The sequence below is a fragment of the Balaenoptera acutorostrata genome, chromosome 20 (genome assembly GCF_949987535.1).
Source record: "Balaenoptera acutorostrata chromosome 20, mBalAcu1.1, whole genome shotgun sequence".
Classification (NCBI taxonomy): domain Eukaryota; kingdom Metazoa; phylum Chordata; class Mammalia; order Artiodactyla; family Balaenopteridae; genus Balaenoptera; species Balaenoptera acutorostrata.
In genome coordinates this window covers 22004665-22028438 of record NC_080083.1, presented here as the reverse complement: position 1 = coordinate 22028438, position 23774 = coordinate 22004665, and the positions used below count along the sequence as shown (strand labels likewise).

The window sequence follows — 23774 nt, the reverse complement described above, 5'->3', positions numbered from 1 at the left end:
CGCGATGAAGAGTGGCCCCCACTTGCCACAACTGGAGAAAGCCATAGCACAAAAACGAAGACCCAACATAGCAATCAATCAATCAATAAAGAAATCTTAAAAAAAAAAAAAAAAAAAAAGAGAAGCATTCATTTAAAAAAAAAAAAAAAAAAAAAAAAGATGGGTATTGGAAGACAAGTATTGTTTAAGTGGAAAGAGTCCAGGGTTTAGAATCAAAGACCAAAGTCCGGAAGTTTGGCTCCAGAATATCATCTATGTGACTTTGGGCAGGTGACCCTGCATCTCTGAGCCTCAGTTCATTTCTTTGTACTTCTTAAGAGGTTTTGGTAAAAAAGAAAATGGTGAGATAATGTTCATGAGAAGTATCAATGTGAACTGTAAAGTGCTAGATGAAGTTTTATCCTTACTAAATGTTATCATCCTAGAAGTGAGTCCATCATAGACTCCTGAAATGTGCGGGGACTCGGAAACAACTTCACAGTAGTTCTAGAGGGCCGTCCGTGCGGCTTCAAGGTCGGCTGGCCACTCTGTCCGGTGGAGGGGAGAAGCCGGCTGGGGGCCGGTGCAGCGTCTCAGAGAGCATCTCGAAGCATTTTGATTAAGAGACCATTTCCTGAATTCAGAGGACTTGTTTCAACAAGCAAGCATCAAAGTCAACTTGGGAAAGACAGGAATCATTAATCACAGCCCCATCTAGGGCTGACCAAGCAGCAGATGGATTGATAAACCTTTCAAAGGGGAAGGTATTCCCAAGCAGGGCTGCTGCGCCTGGCTGCCCCCCTGATTGAGATTTGTGAGCACAGATAAATGTTTTCCCTGCTCACTACAAAGAGTGGGAAATCACATGGGAGTCGAAGGGCAGGGCAATGGGGGCTGTCCTTTCATCTTCCAATGGGTGAGAGAAGGGTAGCAAAGCAGGTCCCACACACCTCTCCCTCCCCAGCACCCCCAATTCCAGAGCCTGGATGCCTAGGTTGTATGTGTTTCAGCATCCAAGATGTACCAGGCACTTAATCTACGTGACATCATCAAATCCTCAGAACAAGCAGACGTTATGACTTGTTTTAGAGATGAAGAAAGTGAAGGCTCATAGAGGTCAAGGTCACCAAGCAAGTGGCAAAGCCAGGAATTGAACCCACCTGTTTGACGTTGCAGGACCAGGAGGAGATGGGGGCAAAGGAAGAACAGAGAAGGCTGAGCCCGTGAAAGAACTTGCTCAGAAACACACGGCACTGGATGAGGTGTGATTTGAGGGAAAAAAAGACCATCAACAGGACCAAACCCTGCCGAGAGCGTCTGACATGAAGTTCAAGGTTGTCGCCTACTTATCTAGCAATCGATAAAGGCCAAACAGTTCCCACACTGCACAGACCCCAGCTACTAAAAGGTCCTATTGTGTTACTCTGGAATTGTGACCTCTGTTCAGACATCTTGTCCTGTTTTCTAACTCTCGGCATCTCATTCCAGTCCAGCTGTCCAAGCTGCCACCTCACCATGGGTCATCTTTACTCTCCATCCCCTCTATGTGGAGGTGGGCATTAGTCATCAACTGACATGATGACTAAGCCTCTGGATTCCCCACTTTCAATGCACCAGGAAGTTGATTCTAAGTTTCTCTGTAAAACACCAAGTAAATGCAGGTCCCTGGCAAGGCCAGGCTGTCTACTGGGGAGTCCCCGTGGGTTGGCAGAATTGCATCATTCTCTAGAGCTTACAGCGTTGGGGGTCCAGCATGGGTCCTGGGCTGGGTGAATCAGCCTGGGGACTCACTGTTCACTTTCTCTATTGGTGGGAAATCCTCAGGGATCCCTCTTGCAAAGCATGGAACTCCACAGGGGGTCTGACTTTCTGAGCCCTCCTTGGAAATACCTTTTCCGTGGCTCACTGATCAATCCATTGGAGATACTCAATCTCAGTGCCGATAGGCTCTGTGTAATCCAGTCTCTAGCAACTGATCAAACTTCAGTACTCTAGCGCTCTTGTTAGGGATGCTGGGGGGAGCAATAAGTCCCTCCCCTTCAGGCTGTGGCCCATCTTCTTTGCCCTGTGACCTCAGGGATTCCTTTAGCAAGTGCCAGGGGAGCCTCAGAAGGATCACGCTTGTGGCTGAGTCCACACTTGCCACACTCTCTGCACACGAGTAGCCATAGTCATCCCTCCCCTCCCCCCGCATCTTCTTGCCGGCATTACCTGTTTACTGGAAGACATGTTGGTGAGCGTACTGATGCTGCTGGTATCTGTGACCACCATTGCAGATGGAAACCGGGAGGTGTGGGAATACTGGGGGGGTTCCTGCTTGTGTGCATACACTAGAGAGACAGAGTGAAGACAAAATCAAGGCGTAGATCACACAGGCGTGAGCACAGCTACAGACCCCCGCCACCTCCATCCCACACCACTGCTCCTGCTTCCCCAGGCAGAAAAAAGGAAGGTGGTGGTGGTGGTTATGTCTGGCAAGGCAGTGCAATGTGATAAAAAGAACGGCCATGCGTTTAAATCCTGGCTCCTTAATCAACTCAGTTAGCCTCAGTTTCCTCACCTCTAAAATGGGAATGATGTAGGATTAGAAGAGTTTGTGTTTAAAGCACTTGGTACCAAATAGATCAATAGCTTTGCACAGTGCCTGGTATGCAGTGGTGGATGGCACTGCTGGGGTGGGAGCACTTCTTTCCCCCTGACTTTCAACAAAGTATTAGACTCCTGGGCATCAACAAGTGATCCTTAGGCACATGTGGTGCATCTGAGAACTTAAGGCAAAAAAAAGTTCTAAGTAGCCGGCAAAATGAAGGAGCTGGCCTGTTTGCTTACTGTTTCTGCCATGACTCAAGTACCAGGTCTCGTGCTAGCAACAGTAGATTAATTAATAATTGTAAATGGACACGGATGTCATTACTTGTGTAATTCTGGGCTGTTCCAGTTTGCACTAAAATGCCTCATGACATCACACAAATATGAAGGCTGATGGACAAAAGGAGACTAGATTCCAATAAAACTTACAGGACCATGTGGCTCACTTTTTGTTTTTCTAGTATGTGTCCACCAAGTCTGGAACCTTTGACTCATGCTAGTTCATCCATAAGAGTCATGTAAATTCCAGGTCACGTGACCAACCCAGAAAGCATGTGGATGTTTGGCTTTGAGGGAGGGACCAGCTTGTTCTACCAAGGAGTCCTCCAGTTGGGAACGGGGGTGAAGGTCACAGCCCGCCGCCTCAGCCTGCCCTTCCCTTGGAAGGAGGCTGGTTATTTCCTGGTCTGGGGCCCCATGAGCTATCTCTTCAGAGCCAGCCAGGCCAGCTGGGCCATGGCAGTCCACAGGTCACTGGTGACCACTCTCTGACTGTCATACCTGGGCCTCGCCACTGAGGAATCCTGCCCAGGTGAGGGGCGGGGGCAAGTGGGGAGCATATTGGCCCTGGGCGGAAGGGCAGTGGTACACCTGTGGTCCCAGACTCTGCTACAGGCTGTGGCAGATTTTTTTAAAGCCACGAAAATGTGATTGGAATGTGAGATGGTACTTAGAAACCAGCTCCGCAGGCCTGGGGATAGAGCCCTGAGCATAGAAGAAGGCTTAACTTGGCTGGTCTCCCTCAGACCCACAGCTCTGCCTGAGGCAGCCGGAGGAGAAACTGAAATCCTCTTTCCCATCCCTGCCTCCTTCTATTAAGGAGTCCCTTAATAAATAATCACTTGCATTTTTACAACTCTTAACACTTACCAAACACAGTTCATACCTATTTTTGTTTCATTTCCCTAATCACTCTACATGAACACTATTTCCATTTTATGAGGATGAAACTGAAGCTGAGAGTAGCTAGGGAACTTAACAATGGCTACCTAGCTGGTAAGGCTCAGAGCCAGGATTTAATCAGACAGCTAGGTCTGTCTGACCCTAAGGCTATCACCCTATTCCAGAGACGTCCCTGGTGTCCCTATGGGAACTGTGCTTGAAGCAGGGAAGCCATCCTTTCCATGATTTCTCCCCAAACTCGGAGGCCAGGGACTATAGCCTGACGTGGCCAGAGGACTGGGGGTCTGGGGCTCAGGAGGGGGTAGGGGGAGAGACACAGGGGATGGGGGTGGGTGGGAACTAAAGGGTTGAAAGGTAGACTTGGGGTAGGTGTAGAAATTGGAGGCGGGAAGCAGCCTCTGTGTGGGGGGCAAAAACTCTAATATTCCTTGTACAGGATGATGTGTAGGCGGTATTTTCTGCCCATGTTCATGGTTCTTGATTGGAGATGTTTGGGGTGTGGAAACTGGAGGGTGTGGGGACTCTGGAAGATTTTTCAGTTTCAGAGAAGGCAAAGAGGAGGCAAATTATATGCCAAGTCTGATCATTTGGCAACAGCTGCCTGGAATTTTGAACTGAAAAGGCTAAGTTGAGGCTCATTGGGAAAAGGGGCTGTGCTTGATTGGGGGGTCTCTTCCACGGGGGCCAGGGTGGGAAAGGGGGCATGAGTTCGTTCCACATCTACGCTACCCTTACTCTCTATCTCCAGCTCCCCTTTCCATATAGGCCTTAATTGTCTTCATCAAATCTTCCCCCAGGAATCCTGGGGGTAGAGAAGAGGACCAGAAAAGGCACAGCACTGCATAAGAGTTATGCTTGAGATATTGGCTTTGTTGATCACAGGTAGGGAAAAGTGACCAAACCAATAAGCTTCCAAGAAACTTCAGACCCAGAGAGGGAAGAGCTTGGCTGCTGAGGTCCCTTTGGGTTCCCTCCCCAACTTGCCCGTGTCCTTACTGTGTGAGTTCTGCAACTGCGTCACAGCGGCCATGAAGGGCTGCTGGGCCATGTGGCTGCCCGGGCTCTGCTGCATGAGGGGCTGCTGGTGAGAGCTGTGCAGCTGCTGGGAGAACTGGACGGGCTGCAGGGCTGCCAGGCTGCCGGCCACACTGTTGATGACAGGGACGCTCTGAGCTTGGGAGGAGTTGAGGCCTGTGGGAACGAGAGGGAAGATTAGCGATGGCTTCAGGGGGGAGGACAGGTGAACAGATGTGAATGGTCATCAACGGAGCCCCTGCTATTTGCCAGGCACTGGGCTGAGCCTGTTACGTAAGAGACTGCACAGAAAGCAATTTTATAGACCCATCTTACAGACCAAAAAACTGAGGCTTAGAGAGATTAAGTTGACTCGCTCAAATTCCACAGCGAGTTGTGGATGCAAATGCGCTTTCAACAGATCTGACGGAGACCTGAGAGTCTCCCAAAGTCGTCCTGTGACCTCCCAAACTTAGCTCCCTTGAGGGTGCAGGGCCCTATGCTTGCCTGCTCCATCCATGCCTGGCTCTGAGGGAGCAGAGTTAAAGGCGTCCACACTAAGGTGCAGGTTACTGCCCAGATATGTCTGTCCAGCAGGGGGCAGGAGTGTGCAGGGACCCACGTTTGGATAAAAAGCAAAACCCCCTCCGCAGTCCTGGAGGTATGGAGCCTGAAGCCCCTCGTCTAGTGGGCTGTGCAAAAGCCGAAAGAGGTCAGATGCTCTTTCTCTTGACTGGAACAGAGAGGGGATAAAACACTGCAACTCAATCAGTCTGTGAAGCGGGTATATCTCATCTGGCAGCACAGGGCTGGTGGCATCAAAAGGACCAGGTATTGGAAGGAGTAAGCAGTAAGTTGAAGGTTGGCAGTTACAGTAGGTGTTGCTTTCTGTTCTGGAAGGATGAGGGCCTCCGTGGTTCTGTCCTGTGTCTGTATCCTAAGGTCTCTTTAGAACTGGGGCCGGCACTGCAAAGATCAGGTCCCTGGTACCCACCCTCCATCGGCTCCCTGGGTGGGACTCTGGGGAAGGCACCTGAGGCAGGGTGGGAGGGGGGATGTGAGGAGCAGGGGAAAGACACCCCAACCCCTTTCCTGGAGCTGCCAGGGTTCCTTTGCCCTTGCTTTCTGGGAAGTGGGGGGAAGAATGCGACGAAGAAGGAAACCCAGAGAAAGGTCTCTTCTAGGCAAATGTGGAAAAGTCACCTAGAGAGCTCTTCCTGAGATGGAGAGGATTCCGTAAGCAGGTTCACAGGAGGGGGCAGTCCTCCGTGGAGATAGCACAAAGACCTCAACAATTGCCTGCTCAGAACCCAGCTGATACTGTTATCAGAAACCTAAAAGGTGAGACCGATGAGCAGAAGGGAAGGGGAATAAGCCCCCTCCTGGCTCTCCTGGCTGGGACTGGGGAGGTGGGGTCCTCTGAGCACTCAGAATAGTGCTATCTCAAAAAAAAAAAAAAAAAAAAAAAAGAATAGTGCTATCTCCAGTTCCCCGGGGGAGGGGGGGGCGGCTCAGCTTCTCCTCCAGGCAGGGTCTCACCCGATACCATGATCTCCTGTTTCCCTTTCCTACCTTCTACGTAAGGTCTCAGTACCCGAGGAAGCCCCATGGATTTGCTGTTGTCTCCCCGAGCCCATTGCCCCTGCTCTTTGTGGGAAATCTCTGCCCAGAAAAGCAAATTATGCTGTCTAGAGTGGATGACAGTGGAGGGCATACTTCTGCAGCCTGCCTGTGTTGTAGAATCATCCTGGGGAGCACTTTAAGAAATATACATTCCTCGGCCTCACCCATGACTTAATGAGTCAGACACTTTAGAGGTGAGGCCCAGGAATTTTATTTTCAACACAGTCTGTGACCCTGATGTGCCTCAATTCCAGGACGGAGAGCCACTGATGTCACTCGAGCTCCTGCGGAGTGTGACTCTTGGCCTTTCCCATCTGTTTTCTGGGCACTGGTTCCTGCTTAAGAAGCACGTTATCCAGTCCAGTAGGTGAGTAGAGAACGAGGAATTGGCACTGCTGGGTAATCTGTTATCACATTCTCCGTGGGCCTCTGCAGTCGCCAGGCAGGGCCCACGTACTCAACAGGACAGGAGTCGGCTATCCCTTGCCCCAAAACTCATCTCTCGGTTTATTGGCCTGTCGTGTGGAGAGCAGTACAAGCTTGGACTCGGTAACTGATTCTTCATCCTGACACTCCATGGGGTAGGACCACTGCATCTCAGCCATGTTTTCTGGTGACCCTCACCATGCTTCAAGTACACACACACACACACACACACACACACACACCCTTCTAAGGTCAACGTACTCTGGTGTTGGCTGTCTGCAGTAGGAGATTAAGATTATTGTAAGAAGGTAGAGAAGTATGGGTGAGAAAAATTAGGAGGAACAAAACAGAAAAATATGTAATAGCTCCAGGGAAAACTTTAATTCAGATAGTGCCTAAGAAAATATATAACTGTGTGTGTCAGCCAAAGCTGGACGTGTGAAGAGAGAAGGTAAGTAGGATGGTTTGTGTATCATTTTGGTTGTAAGAATATAGGTGGGGGCTTCCCTGGTGGCGCAGTGGTTGAGAGTCCGCCTGCCAATGCAGGGGACACGGGTTCGAGCCCTGGTCTGGGAAGATCCCACATGCCACGGAGCAACTAGGCCCGTGAGCCACAATTGCTGAGCCTGCGCGTCTGGAGCCTGTGCTCCGCAACAAGAGAGGCCGCGATAGTGAGAGGCCCGCGCACCGCGATGAAGAGTGGCCCCCACTTGCCACGGCTGGAGAAAAGCCCTCGCACAGAAACGAAGACCCAACACAGCCATAAATAAATAAATAAATAAATAAATAAATATTAAAAAAAAAAAAAAAAGAATATAGGTGGGATATCTTATCCGTGGGCCTTTTCAAATCTTCTAGAAGGTAAGCAAGCTGGTTTCAGTTATCCTATCTCATTCTCAAACCCTGGTGTTAGTGTGGTTACCATATTCCTGGAGAGGGCCCAGTGAAAAGGCAGCAAATTTTAAATACTTTATTTTGTGAGTTCTCTAAAGGCTTCTCCTTTCCCACTTCCCTTTACAGAACTCAACGGGGAGGGCGTCAATCTCCCAGCTGCTGAGGACAGACAGAGCCACACTGATTCATTCAGTAAACTCCTGTGTCTCTTAGGGGCCTAGCCCTGTTTTGCTCTCAAGGAGAGCACGAGTCCTTCTCTTCAGAAGTGATCTGAGTTGCTACCCTGACTAGAGATGGTTTAGGGAGAGAGGAGGGAGGAGCGAAAAAGGCAGGAACAAATTAAGAGGCGGTCTTTGTGGGTACTGGACACAGTGAGGCCATGAGGACAGTGGGCGATCCCCAGGGTGAAAGAAAGACAAGCAATGTACCGCCCTTAGATCTTTCCCGAGACTTCTCAGGGATGCTTCCCTGGGTCACAAGGAAGACTTGGCCTGAGCTGTTACCATAAGGCTGAAATATGCTGAATACTCATCAACATTATTACTCTGAGAGAGACATCCACTGGCACAGCCGTGTCAGCCTTCCCGTGCCCTGAAATGGCCCATCTGTGATGGATGGGGACAGACTCTCTGTGGGGTGTGAGCTGCTGGGGCTGGAAGGGCCTGACCCCTCTCCCTGTCTTCAGGTCTGGGCATAACACAACCTATTTCTCCTTAAATCTGTCAAGGCTCAGAGATGCTGTGACAGTTTCCTGCAGAGTTCCTTCTCAGTATGTTTTCACCGTGGGCCAAGGAGGTCTCGTTCGACCACACAAAATTCCCCTTTAAGGAGGAAGCCCCTCATGTCTTGCTCCATCTTGGCCAACACAAAGAAACATCAACACAACCCAACCTCCTGGAAAATCCACCACGTACTTAGGGATAGGAATGAACACCAGACAAAAGTATAAGCTACAATATTATACATACTCATGCTTTATCGATTTACAGGTGTGTCTACACATGTACACGGTCATTGGATTGCCTCAGCAACCCATTTTACAGATGAGGAGACTGACCCTCATAAAGCTTCAATGATTTGACCCACAATGCACAGCTGGTAAGCTGTGACCAAGATTCAACTCCGTTCCACAACTTTCTCTTATTTTAGGCTAAACAATCCAAATCTTGTTGAGGAGAGAGATAAGGAATGAAACGAGTTGAATCAAACCTACGAGTAAAGTGAGAGAGTGGCATGGACATATAAACACTACCAAATGTAAAATAGCCAGCTAGTGGGAAGCAATCGCATAGCACAGGGAGATCAGCTCCGTGCTTTGTGACCACCTAGAGGGGTGGGATAGGGAGGCTGGGAGGGAGGGAGATGCAAGAGGGAAGAGATATGGGCACGTATGTATATGTATAACTGATTCACTTTGTTATAAAGCAGAAACTGACACACCATTGTAAAGCAATTATACTCCAATAAAGATGTTAAAAAAAAAACCCAAAAAACCTATGAGTAGTGGGTGAGTTTTAAGGGGATCTTCTTTAGTTCTGTTTTTGTTTTTTTTTTTTAAATCAGGTTGACTCATTTCCCACACTGCTTCTCCCTGCCCCCAAGTTTTCTGACCAAGAACAGAGCTTACTTTGTGCAATGGCCATGACTCCAGAGAGGGGGGTCATGATGAGGTTTTGAGGTTGCTGGGGATTGTGGTGGGACAGGCTGTGGATATTCGTCAAGGTGCTGACCGGGGGCAAACCTCCCCCTGACACTGAGATCTGCTGGAGAGAAAAAACAAGAGCAGCATGAGCGGAATCGGGGTTGCAAAGAGCAGTGTCCAAAACGACGTGGCATAGCAATTCCTTGGCACGGCTAATTCACTGGTTCATTCATTCATTCATTCATTCAGGAACAATTACTTTTTATTTTTATTTTTTTATACTTATTTAACTTTTTAACTTTTTTTATACTTATTTAACTTTATAAAGTCAAACAGCTTAACACAGATTTTCTGGAAATTATATTGGCAATACAAATTTATCAGGAACAATTATTAAGCACCAAGTGAGGGATAGGCACCGTTCTAGGTACAGAGGATGGAGTGGTAAGTAATATCGACCATAATCCCTTCCCTCATGTGCCTCTGTTTGTTGACTACCTTTGAATTACTAGCTTGCCTTAGAGATTCCTCAGCCCATGTGTACTATATGATTGTCTCTGGCTCATGTTGAAAGTATCCTCTGTTCTGCTCTATGCCCTCTATATTATTGGTGCTAAAGACACGCGATTGCTAAAAATAGTAGCTGAAGAAATACCCTGGGATTCCCTAGCGTAGCAGATTAGGGCCCAGGCAGGAGCACAGGGAAGCTTTCACTGAGTACAGGTTCTAGGAAGCACTGCTCATGCATTAACTCACAAACCTCACTATAGCCACGAGGCAGGTACTTCTGCCATTCCCATTTCACGGATAAAAAAACTGAGGCTCAGAGTAGTTGTGCATATTGCCTGAGAACCGAAAACTAGTAAATGATAACTCTTGTATTCAAACCCAAGTCTGTCTGACTCTAAAATTCAAGTTCTTACTTTTTACAGAGGACTTTTCCCCGACAATTATTACTAAGGTTTGTCTGGGGGAGATCAGCCATTATTGGGCTTCTCTACTTTTCCCAAATCTTTACTATACATTAAAAAAAAAACACAAAACTTTTTTTTTTTTTGGCAAGGAGCTACTATTGTAATGACAAAGCTACTAAATGAGGCTTGGCTCCAGGTACCCCTACTCTGTTTCACCATTATATTTTAATGACAGATTAGTAAGAGAAACCTACTGAGTTTTGTGTATTTTTGTCCAAGGCCACTCTGAATCCTTTTATTTATTCCTAATAGTGTCTTTTCCTTATTGATTTTCTTCATTTTCCCAAGTGTATATATAACGGCATCACAGGCATATAATGCTAATGGGGTCTCTTCCTTGCTAGTGCTAATATGTCTACATGTCATATTGCATTGGTTAGAATTTTCCCAGTAGTATTAACCAGTAACAGAGGTAACAGATGTATTTACTTTGATTCTATATTATCAGAAATGCTTCCAATGTTTCCCCATTAATTATAAGGAGCTTTCAGTTTTACACACACATACACACACACACACACACACACAAAACACACATACACACAACATACTTTTATTCATGATAAAGTAGTTTACTATTCATAGTTTTAAAATAATTTTTAAAAGTATTACTAAGAAAGGACTGTCCCCCCTCACTCTGAAATAACTCAGACATTCTTGATGGCATCAGGAATGCTGACAGGTGGGTTAGGGTTGGGATACATACATCAGATGTTTGAGTCGCCCTTTCCTTCTTCCTTCCCTTGTGACCCAGAGCTCCTTAGACTATAGGTCTCACACCAGCACCCGGGGTGGGTGGAAGACACTATCTCCTGCCTGCCCTTCTGATCAACCCCATAGCTTCCAAGGTGAATTTGAAAAAGAAAGAAAGGAAAAACCAAACAGGTTTGTTTGTGTTTTTAAAATGAGCATCAAGACATGAGTTAAGGGTCACGTGACCAAGAAGGAATTCTGACCACATCAAACAAGAGAGAACCAGCTTGTTTGCTGGACTTGTTTTTCAAAATGTCAGAGTCATTAAAAAAAAAAAAAAAATCAGTGACCTGCCTTCAGACTTCCCCTGAGTAATGCAGTCCTTTGGAGAAAGTCAGTGGAGTGACAGTAATCTCTGCCATTTCAATGTCTGGTTTTAATGGTGAAAGAGAAACGTGGGTGCTAATGATAAAAACAATTTAAATGTGTACGGCTTTAGCGCTTTCACTGATTGTCCTCAATAGTTAATGACACACATAGGGAAGGCATTATGATTATTGCTCTATGGTACAGATTAAGAAACTGAGCCTCTCTCAATGTCTTGTAATAACCTACAATGGAAGAGAATGTGAAAAAAATATATATTTATATATGTATAACTGAATCACTTTGCTGTACGTCTGAAACTAACACAACATTGTAAATCAACTATATTTCAATAAAAATTTTTAAAAAAAGAAAAAGAAAGTGAGCCTCAGAAGAGTTGAGAGAGTAGCTCTGTGTCACCTGACTAGTAAGCGAGGAAGTCAGAATTCAAACCCAGTGTTGCTGGGCTTTAAATCCCATCCACTTACTATTTTGGGGGGCACCTTGGTCAAGTTCCTTCCCACTCTAAAATGCAACCATCATCTTCTATTTGCCTTCAGGACTGATGGAAGCCAGGGAGCTGCCAAGAATATCGGTCATGATCCTCACAGGATAATCCAGAGAGTTTGAATGGTATCAACGCTGCCTTTTGCAGTCCTTTGCTTTGTGCTTTACATACCTACCGTCTACAAGGTTGGTACTACTAACCCTCCTTTGCAGACAAGGAGACGGAAGTTTGGAGAAGTTAAGAAATGTGCCCAAGTGGTACAGGGGCCATGAAGAGCAGGCGATCTGCCTCCAGGCCTGAGCTTTTCACTATTGAGCTCTACTGCTTTGATACTGTGAAAGTATCCAGCATGTGCTCTTCTAAAACACAAGGTTCAACACACACAGACTGCAATCCGAAACCTGGCCAGCTCTTTGTGGACGCGTGCCATTTGGGCATGGGGTGGGGGCCAAATAGAGCAAAAGAAAGCTCAAATGGATCACCATTATTTCCAAAACCAATCCCTGGGGGAAGATTTCAAATGCACATCCTGCCACAGGTCAGCACATGGAGACTGTCATTCCCTGGATGGGTCTTATCCCCAAAACAGCAGAGTTACAGGCAATCCTTACACCACCCTGGTGATGCAGGCAGGCATTGTTATCCCCCATTTTCCAGATGAGGAAACTGAAGTTAAGCAACGTCCATCCTATGGCTGATAAACAACAGAACCCAAGACGTGGACACACTAGTTCCCTTGCTGCGTTATTTTTAACCATACTCCACTCCTGTCTTTGGTGGACCAAGATCTGTGATGGCTTGTTATATATTAACCGAAAACAGACTCTTGAATTTGGGCATCCAGCGATAGTGACATAACATATGAGCCAGGGTGTTGGAAACTAGAGAAAAGCTGGTCCCTGCAAACAAGCTTCCAGGTGTTTGCTAACGTTGAGGTGTGCTGTCTTGGTCAATCATCAATCCAATAACATACTGCCCATTAGGGCGCTGCCGAGCAGAAGAGGAAGAAAAAAGCGTCTCCTGCGGCTGCCTTTGGAGCGCCCCGGCCTGGGTGAGGCAGTTTGCTTGTTAGGAGGAAGGGCGGGAGGGCTCACAGGGAAACCCCAAGGACCTTCAAGCAATAGGAGAGGAGACCTGTTTCCTCCGCTGGGAAGCCAAGATCTCTCCCGCAAGGCCCCCTCCTCCAGGGAAGTCTGGGCAATCCTTTAACTTATTTGGGTCTCACAAGGCAGCCAAAGAAGAAGCTTAAGGGATGAGAGGTGGGCAGGGGGGCTGCAAAAGGGCTGCCCTAGGAGCATCTTTCGTTTCCTTTTGCAGAGACCACTACCAGGGAGCGACCAGTTGAAGTCCCCAAACTAGAGTTGGCCGGGCCTGGCGCTCCCCTCGGATATTACACTTTGTTTTTTCCTCCAGGGAGCTGGGGACTCAGTGACCTGTGACTCACCATTCCTGTGTTGCCTACACGGCACACACACGTCAAGGTCTAAAATGGCATCGGCTCCCTGCCCCCTCCTCCCCCCGCCTCTAGGTCAGACACCTTGAAGGAAGGCATACGGCTCCACCTTGAGCTTGGAAGCCAGGAACCCACGGCTCCTCCCTCCCCTGAAACACAGAGCATGACCCAAAGAATCAAGTTTTCCACGTCCTACCCTTCCTAGTGTCGTCATGCTCGTGTTCTCTCGGAAGCCGCCCTCCCCTGCTGCACTTGTGTTGCTTGAGGATTAGGACGTCGAAAATTCAACATCAACTAGTCTATTCCTCACCGGGCGGGGCTGCTCAACTGACATCTGGGGCTGGGCTGTAGTTATGGGTACAGACAGCTTCATTTAGGGAGAATAATACTGACATTCACCTAACAATAACCACGTTGTCATTCATTGAATATTTACCGTCCCAAACACCGTGCCTCTCGTGTTATCACATTTGTTCCGCCAACAACCCTAGTGTTATTACTTTTTATAGATGAGAAAGAAAGAGCTAGAACCTGCCCAAGGCTACACAGCTATTAAGTGCCAGAGCTGGGATTTGAACCCGGGTCCTTGTAACTTCAAAGTCGGTGTTTCCCACTCACCCTGTAAGCGCCGCCCCACCCCACCTGCCATTTTGTGCTGTGATCTTCACTGCCGTCCAGTGTCCTTCAAAACCCCCGTGCCAGAAGCTTCCCCACCTCTCGCCATCCACTCAATCCTGACTTAACTACCCTCCTTGCCAGGACCAGGGGGGTGTGAAGAGAAAGAGGGGGCTTGTTTCAAAGTGAGGTGCTCTCTGGGTTAAAAAACTGGCTTTGGAGGCCCCGGGTTGGGGGGGATGAATGAGCATTTTATCAACTCAAATGTCACTGGCAGCCCCAAAACAAACAGTGTCCCACCCGGTTTGCTCCTTTATGAGGCATTCAGTCAATAAAACGAGAGCAGGGCTCTGTCAGATTTATTGGCTGGGTTCAAACCGAACACCTCTTCCACCCGCCAAAGGCTGGGTCACCGGTTCTACCTTTCCGTTCCAACTCTGGACGGCCCCCATTTTCCCCTGTGGGGCTACAATGGTTCATTGTTTGAGGCAGGCCTTGTGAGAAGTTGTGTTTGTTTTGCCTCTTATCTTATCAGCTCCAGAGCTACAATGGCCCAGGTGTACTCACCATTTTACCATCAGGTGAGAGGAGATTGTGGCCCGGGTCCAGGCTGGCTGGAGAGACTTGCTGTAAAACAGACTGGCTAGTCACCATGGCGCTGTTGCCATGGTGACTGATTGTTGAGGAGGAAGTGACCTCATTGTTTCCCTGCTGGCTGTAGCGCACTCCTGCAAAACAAGGCAGACCCAACAGCGAATATTAGTGTCACCTGACCCGAGAACACTTGCTTTCTAGGGTGGATGACGAGGAAGAAAAGTTGCCTTCTTTCCCCTGTCAGTACCCATGAGAAGTATCAGCTGTCTTTCTCTAGGGCAGAGGTTGCATGACCTCTGCTTGAATTCTAGAACGTAATCTCCATGAGGGCAGGATGTTTTTATCTGTTTTGTTTTGTTCATTGCTGTATTCCCTTGATAGCCACTCAACAAATATCTGTCAAATGAATGAACGAATGAATGAACAAATGAATGGATTCTGATTCTTGTTGCTTCAGCATAGTTCTTTTAGGATTTAGGGCCTTCTCTTTCTGGCTGGCGTATTTCTTTTGTTCTTCAAAATGCCTTCTAGAAATGTTTCCCTGGCATCGCTTGGCCAAGTAGGGCTTCAAAGCATGAGTTGACGGATTTTACAGAGAGGCACTGGCCCAGCGACCCTTCTAAGGACCACAACAAAATGCACCAGACTCTGTGCCCCACCATTTTGGCCAAGCCCAAGAGGCCAGGGGGACACAGGCAGAGCAGGATCAGGATGGGGCTGAAGCTAGGAGTCTTTGGTTCTGGAACTCACATTCCTTTGGTGGGGTCCCATTTGGCTGACTTCCAGGGCCCAGGGGAAGGCGTGTCTGCTGGGAGGTGGGGCAGGCAGCATGCACAGGCAGGAGGTAGATGCCTAGTAAACCACTGCAGTTTGGTCTGCAAGGGAGGGGAGAACCAAGCATGTGTACAACGTCACTGCTCTGACCCTCCCTCTCGCTCGGGCACCAAAGCGCAGGTCTGTGCTCAGGAAAGGGACAGTGCTGGCCAGAGACCAGGCGACTGAAGGGAGCTGAAGAGGGAAGAGAGCCTGGGCCCAGTGTGCAAAGTCCTGCTTAATGTGCCCATTAAACAGCTAAAGACAAAGCCAGGGGTAGCTGGGGCATCTCACCCTCAGCTCAAAGCTGAGAAAGACAGTGTTCTGGTTTATGCTTTGGATTCGACAAAAAGGTTCGGGGGACCCTGTTCCTACCTGCAAGGGACGGAGACCAAACGCCTTAGGCATGGAATTATTTGGAGAGGAGGGCCAATCCCTCCTTCGTTTTCCCTTTTGCCCAGTTCCCCAGGATCAAACATCACTGTATCAAGTATCCGAGTTCTGTTGGTCCGCTGCCCCCTGCCCTGCCTCCTGCCCCACCTGGAGCCCCATCTGCTCGAGGAGCCTACAAAAGTCCCCCTCCACACCCCCGGGAGCCAGGCAAGCTGCCCTAACCAGCAGCCTCTTATTCACGAAGACAAAGCTTGCCAAGACGAGATCCAAGCTAGTTTTCCTTGAATTGTGCAAAGGACGTTCCCCAAGGCTGATATGACCTAGAGCTTAAGAGGGCTGGGGAGAAAACAAACAAATGCTAGGGCAGGGTTCTAACCTTCAGGAGCAACTTGTTTGACTATGAAGTGGCTTGATGCATGCTCTGTGGGCTTCTTCTATTTGTTGTTTCCCCATTCTTTGATTCAAGGGGCTGCTGGGGGCTGGGTGTTGGCAGAGGGGCAGCCCTGGAATTTGGTAGTTATAGGTCTGGAGCACTATATTTTGGTGGTGGTGGGGAACAGGAACCGTGAAGTTAAGAGGAAGAAAGACTTCCACGTCTCCAAACCAACACCGCCTGCCCAGTCCTGTCTGTCTTCCTCTGCACCTACCTGTAGCCCCTAGGTCTCCTCTTTACCACCCTCTACTCCATCCCGTTGGGTTAAATTCAGTCCTTTTTCTCCACTCATATTTGCCACCGGGTTCCCAGCAGGATGCTTATTTAGGAGAAGAGAGATCTGGAACTTGTGAGCTCAGAAGGCAGCTGGGTCCAGTAGAAAAGGGGGGAGACAGATTTCAAATCAATTAAACGAAGGATTTTCTAACAAGGAGGGCTAACGGGAAGATTGTGTGCTCTGGAGCTGGACAAACTCGGGTTCCAATCCTGACTTTGCTCTTAACAGATGCGTGATCTTGGGAAAAATCACTCTCTCTCTCTGTGGCTCAGTTTCCTCTCATAAAGTGAAGAGAACGCTTCCTTAATAGGGCTAGTTTGGATTAGAGATAACATCTATAAAGCTCTCAGCAGAATGCCAAATAAATGGCAACCACGGCTAGGGGTGCTGCAGGAAGGGAGCTGGTGTAGGGATGGAGCCCAAGGTATTTGCCCTAAGGCTCTAGAATTCTGGACAATGAACGGTAGATCCTAAGTACTGAATGGAATTACCTTTCCACGGAGAATCATTTCCAAAGAATCCAACTCTGCTGCAACCACTGATGCTTTATCCTGGAAGCAACTTGGGAGGGAGGCCTGGCCCCTGGCCCTCTTGTTCTTTCCTTTTGGAGAAACTGGACTTCACCCTGTTTTTCTCCTGCTTCCTCTGACTCCCTGACCAGCTATTTACCTCCCCAAGATGCTCTGCTCCTGAGAGAGCAGTGATAACGCTGGGAGTCAGGTGTGTTTTCACCTCCCAGCTTGTCCCCATCATTGATTCAGTCTCAAGTCAAACAGACGCTCGTTTTCGCCTATTTAATTTGGCTGAAGGAAGAGGGCCAGTCCTCTGGTGATCGAATATGAGTTGTGGGGAGACTTCTCCCCTACCCCAGGCTACATAATTATTTATTTTAAAATAATTAACCAAAGATACCCGCAGGAAACAAAAGCCTTCTTTACAAGGGAGCCTGGCAAGAGGGAGGCAAGAACCATTTGTTAGAATCCCAGCAGCACAGCCCAAGGCTGCTGCGCTTTGTAAACCTTGTTTTCTCCCCCAGCGGAACTTCATTATATGAGAAATATAACGATGGAGCTGCTCTCTTCAAAGACAGATGGGCCTAGACCTCCGCAGCTCCCTTTAAGGACCGCTGGTTAAGAGATAGCGTCTGGCTGGGGATTAGGGGATCCCTGTTTTGAACTCAGCTCTGCCATCAGTGTATTGGGGGAGCTCTAGCTCCCTCAGCTCTCAGCCAGAGGAGTGCCTACTGTGGGGAGGGGGCTATCATCACTGCAGAGTGTGGTGAGAGCTGGCCACGAGGCTGCTCATCCGCTCCAGGTGCACCTGTAGCTTTTCACACTGACACTCCTCTCGCCAGGAATTCGGCAATCACTCAGGCTCTTGAGAGGGTGGCTGTAATCAGCCAGCCGCTTTAAAAGGGGGTGCGGAGGTGGACGGTGTATCACAAGGTCTCTGCCGGCGAGACCAGAAATCGGTGTTCTCGTTAGAGGAAGGAGAGGCCAGGTCCTTGTGTATTTCACAAACCCAGAAGAGCGCTTGAAAGGAGAACCAAAGCAGAAAAAGCTCTGGTGCCAGGTGACATGGGTTTAAATCCTGGCTCTACCACATAATAGCTGTGTGACCTTGAGGGAATTACTTAACCTCCCTGAGCTTCAGTTTCTTTATTGTTAACGATTTCCATCCCTTCGGTCATTGGATGAGTTACGGGCGTGAAATTACCCAGGCCACGCTTGGCACAGAACAGTTACTCGAGACACATCTGTTCCTCCTATTTGGGGATTGTCTTTGTCTAAAAGACATTTTTAGGAAGGCTGAGTTCACAAAACTTCATTGAGCACCTATCCTGTGCCAGGAATTGTGGCAGGGAGCCTGTAAGAAGTGGAATGGCATCTTCCCTTCTCCCTTCACCATTGCAGGCTCTGAAAATGAACATACGACGAGGGCTCTGGTTTAATAGTGACTGACTGAAGATGCCAGGCTAATAGCCACAGAGGTCCCATAGGAGAAATGACAAGGCCAGAAGGTGGTCATGTACTTTCCACTCACTTCCTGGCTCAAGTCACTAATTGGCCACATCCCTATCACCAGCCCTAAGAACCACGGCAAGTATGTCCAGCAGCAAAAGTCATCTTAGCTGGAATCTAGAGACATCCCTGAGGCCTTGGAGCGGAGGTATCTACTCTCACCTGTTCCCAGTCCTCAGCATCATGGGTGATGATGCTATTTCTGAACTCCTGACAGCATGTGGGACAGAGACAAATCATTTGGTTTCTATCCAGTATGACTTGGTCAGAAGTGACAAAACATGAAGGAAGCTTATGGTTCTAGAAGCCAGCTTCTCCATACCCTGCCTTCCTGTACCAGCACCCAATCCAGGGTACTCTTCACACTACGGCAGGTTGAGATTTCTTTCTAGAACAAAATTGCACCATGTCACTGCACTGTTTGGAAACCTAACGCTGCTCCTCGCTGCCTTCTGGAAAAGCCCCAGCACCTAAACGGCAGTATTGGGCCGTTGTGACTGCAGTCTGCCTTATTGGTATCATCTGTCACCACATTCCATACAGCCATGTCAGAGCCCTGCCACTCCTCACCCAGACCCTGCCATCTCCTGCCTCTGTGCCTTTGCTTATGCTGTTCCCTGTGCCTGGAGAGCTCTTCCCTTCTTCTCCATGTCCCATCATTTAAAAGGGCTAAATGTCACCTCTTCTGTGAAGCTCTCCTTGATTCATCCTGGTAGTTATCTGCTCCATCCTTTGCATTTTACATACAGTAGAGACTCTTACAGCAGGAGCTGGTCGCCCTGCACTAAAATGCTCTGATGATATGTTTCCTTCTCTCTCCCTCTTAAAGAGATGGCTTTTTACTCATTAGTGCATCCTCAGAGCCTAGCAGAGGGGCTGATGTGTGAATATTCATTGAATGAGGGAATAAGCCCACAGATGCTTTGAGGATCCTTGCCGCAGAGAACAGGGGAGCATCCTTTCTGGCAGAAGGAGAAAATACAGTCAGTTCTGCGGTAATATTGGTATTAACAGTGTGGATTGGTTCCAACTCTATTGCTATGTTAGGGAATAACTTGAGTACAACATGGATTTCATATTTGAGGGATTCAGAAATCTGCACCCGGCTGAATGGAGCCAAAGAGGAATATACTACAATTGCTTTTTTTTTTAGTTTTTTAAAAAATTGAAGTATAGTTGATTTACAACATTGTGTTAGTTTCTGCTGTACAGCAAAGTGATTCAGTTATACACATATATACATTCTTCTTTATATTCTTTTCCATTATGGTTTATCCCAGGATATTGAATATAGTTCCCTGTGCTATACAGTAGGAACTTGTTTATCCATTTACATAGGAATACACTAAATGCACACACACACACACACACACACACACTCTCACACTCATGAAACATCTACCAGCTACCATTAGTTCACTGCATGTACTGTAAGCCACACCCGTCCCCCATCTCACAATAACTCACCAGCTGCAACCCTTCCGATGCTCAGTTCAATGGGCAAACTTTAGGACTTTCTCAAGGTAAAGTGCCGTATTTATTGTTGTACAGTGTTTACGTATTTCTTAAGCATTTAACAGGTGTAAAACTCTGCTAATGTTTTTATTAGATTCTTATCTTTTTCAAAAGCTGTCAATGACAAAGTTTTGGAGTATTGTGCCTTTAACCCCATTTTTTTCCCATAAGCCCTGTGGTTTTTATTGTGTGACCTTGAAAAGCACCGTGGTTTTTATGATGGGTATGTTGGGTTCTATAGGACTGACTGTGCCCCTGCGTTCAAAGATGGAAGCAACTGCCTCCCAGGAGGACCCCAGAGAGGAGCTGCCCAGGGTGTGATTAACCACAGAAACTTTTCAGAAACCTGTGCTTCAGGGGCTTGGACTACCCTATAGAGCCCTGGGTATCTAATCCAGCTCTCTACGAGCTTCAAAAAACAGTTTAGGAGTTTGGGATTAACATATACACACTACTATGGGACTTCCCTGGTGGTCCAGTGGCTAAGACTCCACATTTCCAATGCAGGGGGCCCGGCTTGGATCCCTGGTCAGGGAACTAGATCCCACATGCCACAACTAAGAGTTCGCGTGCCGCAACTAAAGATCCCGCACGAGGAAATGAAGATCCCCTGTGCCGCATCTGAGACCCAGTGCAGCCAAATAAATAAATAAATAAGTAAATATTAAGAAAAAATACACACTACTATATATAAAAGAGATAAACAACAAGGACCTATTGTATAGCACAGGGAACTATACTCAATATTTTGTAATAACCTATAAAGGAAAAGAATCTGAAAAAGAATATATATGTATAACCGAATCACTTTGCTGTACACCTAAAACTAACAAATACAACACTGTAAATTAACTACACTTCAACTTTAAACAGTGGTTTAAAAAAATCAGCTGAGGGAGTTCCCTGGTTGTCCAGTGGTTAGGACTTGGCGCTTTCACTGCCATGGCCCGGGTTCAATCCCTGGTTGGTGAGCTAAGATCCTGCAAGCCATGTGGTGTGGCTAAAAAAAAACCAACCAGCTGAGACCCCAATTCCACAACTCCAGAAATCAGCTGGGCACCAGTGTCCAGCCACTTTAAATTCATACTCTATCTCTCTGCTTTGACTCTCTGATGATTCTGGGCCAGTCAACTTCTGGGCCTTGGCATTTTTATCTGTAAAATGGGCATACAGATCTCCCTTCCTCGGAAGCCAGAATAATGCATGAATAAAATAAGGTTAGAGAAGCACTGGTTTTTCCTGAGAAAGAAAATGCTGGGCAAACAGAACAGCAGCGTCAGCCCAGAAAGGATGACCAGAATTGCTCTTTTAGAAAGAAGCAAAGAGGGAGGTGGGGTCTCCTGGGCAGTGGGAGGCTCAGCTTGACCTCACGTGGCCTTTGAGCCTGAAGCCTGGGGGTCCCTTTCACTGGGGTCTGTGAGCTGCACCCAGAATCTGGTGGGCTGCCTTTCACTCTTGACATTTCAAAGCCAATCTCCCATCCCTGATAATGCAGGAATGTTCCTCTGGCTGGTGGACCGCTGCCAGCTCGAGTGAGCGTCCCAGCCACCAACAGAGTAAACATTACTCAACCGGCCGGGGCTCTGTCACACACATTCTTCCCCTGTGTTCCTAACCTCACGCAGAGTGCAGCCCAGCACTGTCGGGTCTGGAAACTGGGAATTTAAAATCAGGCAGGAGGGAGAGTGCAGAGGGGAAAGCTCTTCCAAAAAGGAAACAACCGTGCCATCAATTATAAGTAGACAGAGCTGTCTTTCTTATGAAGCCAAAACAGAGGTTTGGGGGTAGGGGCACCAGGAGGAATTAGGCCAGTCTTGCTGGGTCCAGTACTGCATCCTTATAAACCCACTTCCCCATTTCCCCCAAACGAGTCACTTTCTTAAGGAGAGAGGCAGAGACACATATGATTCAGTCTAGAGAACTTCTTAAGATACTCATTTAGGATAAAAGAATGTGAACAATTCCCCCAGCTTGAAACTGGGAACTCCAAAAATGAAAGCTTTCAAATAAGCTGGCACTGCTGCCTCAGTTTCCTCATTGGTCACGCAGGGCTATTGCCGGTTCTTATTAATATTTCCTTCTCTCTGAGGATAAAGATGAATGTTTGCCAAGAGTTGAGGAGACTAAAAATCTGAAAGCCTGGGAGGAAAAATCTGAGGCAAGATGAAAGCAGTTTAAACATGGGGCTGGTTTCAATTCCAGATCTCTTTCTACCCGAGGTGGCTTAGTTAGGAGCCCAATTCATAAGAGGAGAAACACAGACAGGCCTGCAGGGACGGTAAACATTCTTGAACTCAAGGAGTAAAAGTTGAGTGATACTTGAGGGAAGCCCACAAACTGGTTTTCTTATAAAAATCAAAGCAAATGTAACCAAGAAAAGACAAAGGCTTCCATCAAAAGCATCTTGGCTGAGAACAGAAATGAATGTGCACCTGAAAAAATGGCACATGTGGGGAGGTAGAAAGGGCTGCCTGTCCTTCCCACTAAGCCCATCTCGGCTACCACGCCTGCTCCTTAGCAGAGAGCTGGTTTCTGCAGGCAAACAAGAGAGGATTTGCAACGAACACTTCAGCCGGGAGATGCTGCTGCAGGTGAAAGAAACCCAGCCAACCCTCGAGTACTTGAGAGGTCCTCACCTCTGTAAGTGTCTTACACAGTCTGCTTCTCAATGTGTCCCAGATGCCCATTTGACAGAGTGGAACACTGAGGTTCAGAAAGGAAGAAGTCATTTCCACCATCTCTTGCTAAGGGTCTCCCAGCAAAGCAGTAGTATCCCGAAGCTGGCCCCTCTCCCTCTTCCCCGATAGCCCCACATGGACTCCACATATCCTGAGCCTCCCATCGTGACGCGCTAATAGTTTGAAATGATTTCATTTGTTTTCTTGGCTGCATCTCTCACTGGAATGTAAGCCCAGTGAGGGCAGGACCTCATCTGTCTTCTCCATGATCTCCTTCCTCAGCACCTTGTACAGACTATGCTCTGCCCCCTCGTTAAGAGCATGTGATGAATGAATGAATGACCTGCACTTCAACTCTGACTGAGCAGTGGAGAAGTGACAATGGTATAATTTATTCTCTGATCTCCTGGGTTTTCTGAGGTTGACGGGAGGCATGTATTTTTAAGGAGGAGTAGCAGAGAAGGAGAGAGGAGAAAGAGAGATTAAAATCTAATCAAAATGAAGAGATAGCGTGGATGCATTTCAGCAACTTCATGTTGGAAGGTGCGAGGTGGGGGTGCTGAGGAGTAAGTATGACGTCGCAGCTCTTCCTTTCCCCACCAGACACCTTGGACAGTGCTTTATCCAGAGTGCAAAGGGCCAGTGGGATGCCTGCAAGGACCTACCCATTCCCTACTTCTTGAGGCCTAAGCACATACCTGTTACCTAGGGTCCTGATGGGCTGACCACTTCTAAAGTGTTTGGGCTGCTGGTGGGAGCCCCAAATTTAGACTTGCCATGTTAGAACCCAGTTTTAGGCCCCTAAACCCCCCAGTTTTAGGGGTTTATTTGGGGGTCAGGAGGATCAATTACTGGGGATTTACTGTGGCAACCTGAGTAACTCAAACGCCTTTCTCCAAAGGAATCTAGGGTAAAACTAAGAAGGGTTAATGATGGACATCGTTAGGCCGAAAGTCTGTGCGGGCGGACACAGCCCTGCCACCGTCTGGCTCCTGGGGTGTCTTTTCTGAGAGGCTGCCTTTGCAGGCAGGGGTAATGCGGCTGCAACAAAGGCCCCTAGGCTTGGCTGACGAGGAGAATGATGATGCTTCT

General features: G+C 47.8%; 1 protein-coding gene across 6 annotated transcripts in view; it reads right to left on the bottom strand.

Annotated features, from left to right (window-relative positions):
* The window catches only part of HNF1B (HNF1 homeobox B), a 53935-nt gene that overhangs the window by 8034 nt on the left and 22127 nt on the right, over positions 1-23774 (bottom strand). For 2 of the 6 annotated variants that reach the window (XM_007190212.3, XM_007190214.3), the window contains exons 5-8: positions 14526-14686; positions 9335-9470; positions 4747-4941; positions 2191-2309 (exon numbers count right to left, since the gene is read on the bottom strand). In XM_007190212.3, the coding sequence (XP_007190274.1) occupies positions 2191-2309; positions 4747-4941; positions 9335-9470; positions 14526-14686 (611 nt within the window). The remainder of the gene's footprint in view (positions 1-2190; positions 2310-4746; positions 4942-9334; positions 9471-14525; positions 14687-23774) is intronic. The other 4 variants (XM_007190213.2, XM_007190215.3, XM_057536895.1 and 1 more) reach the window with 3 other exon arrangements.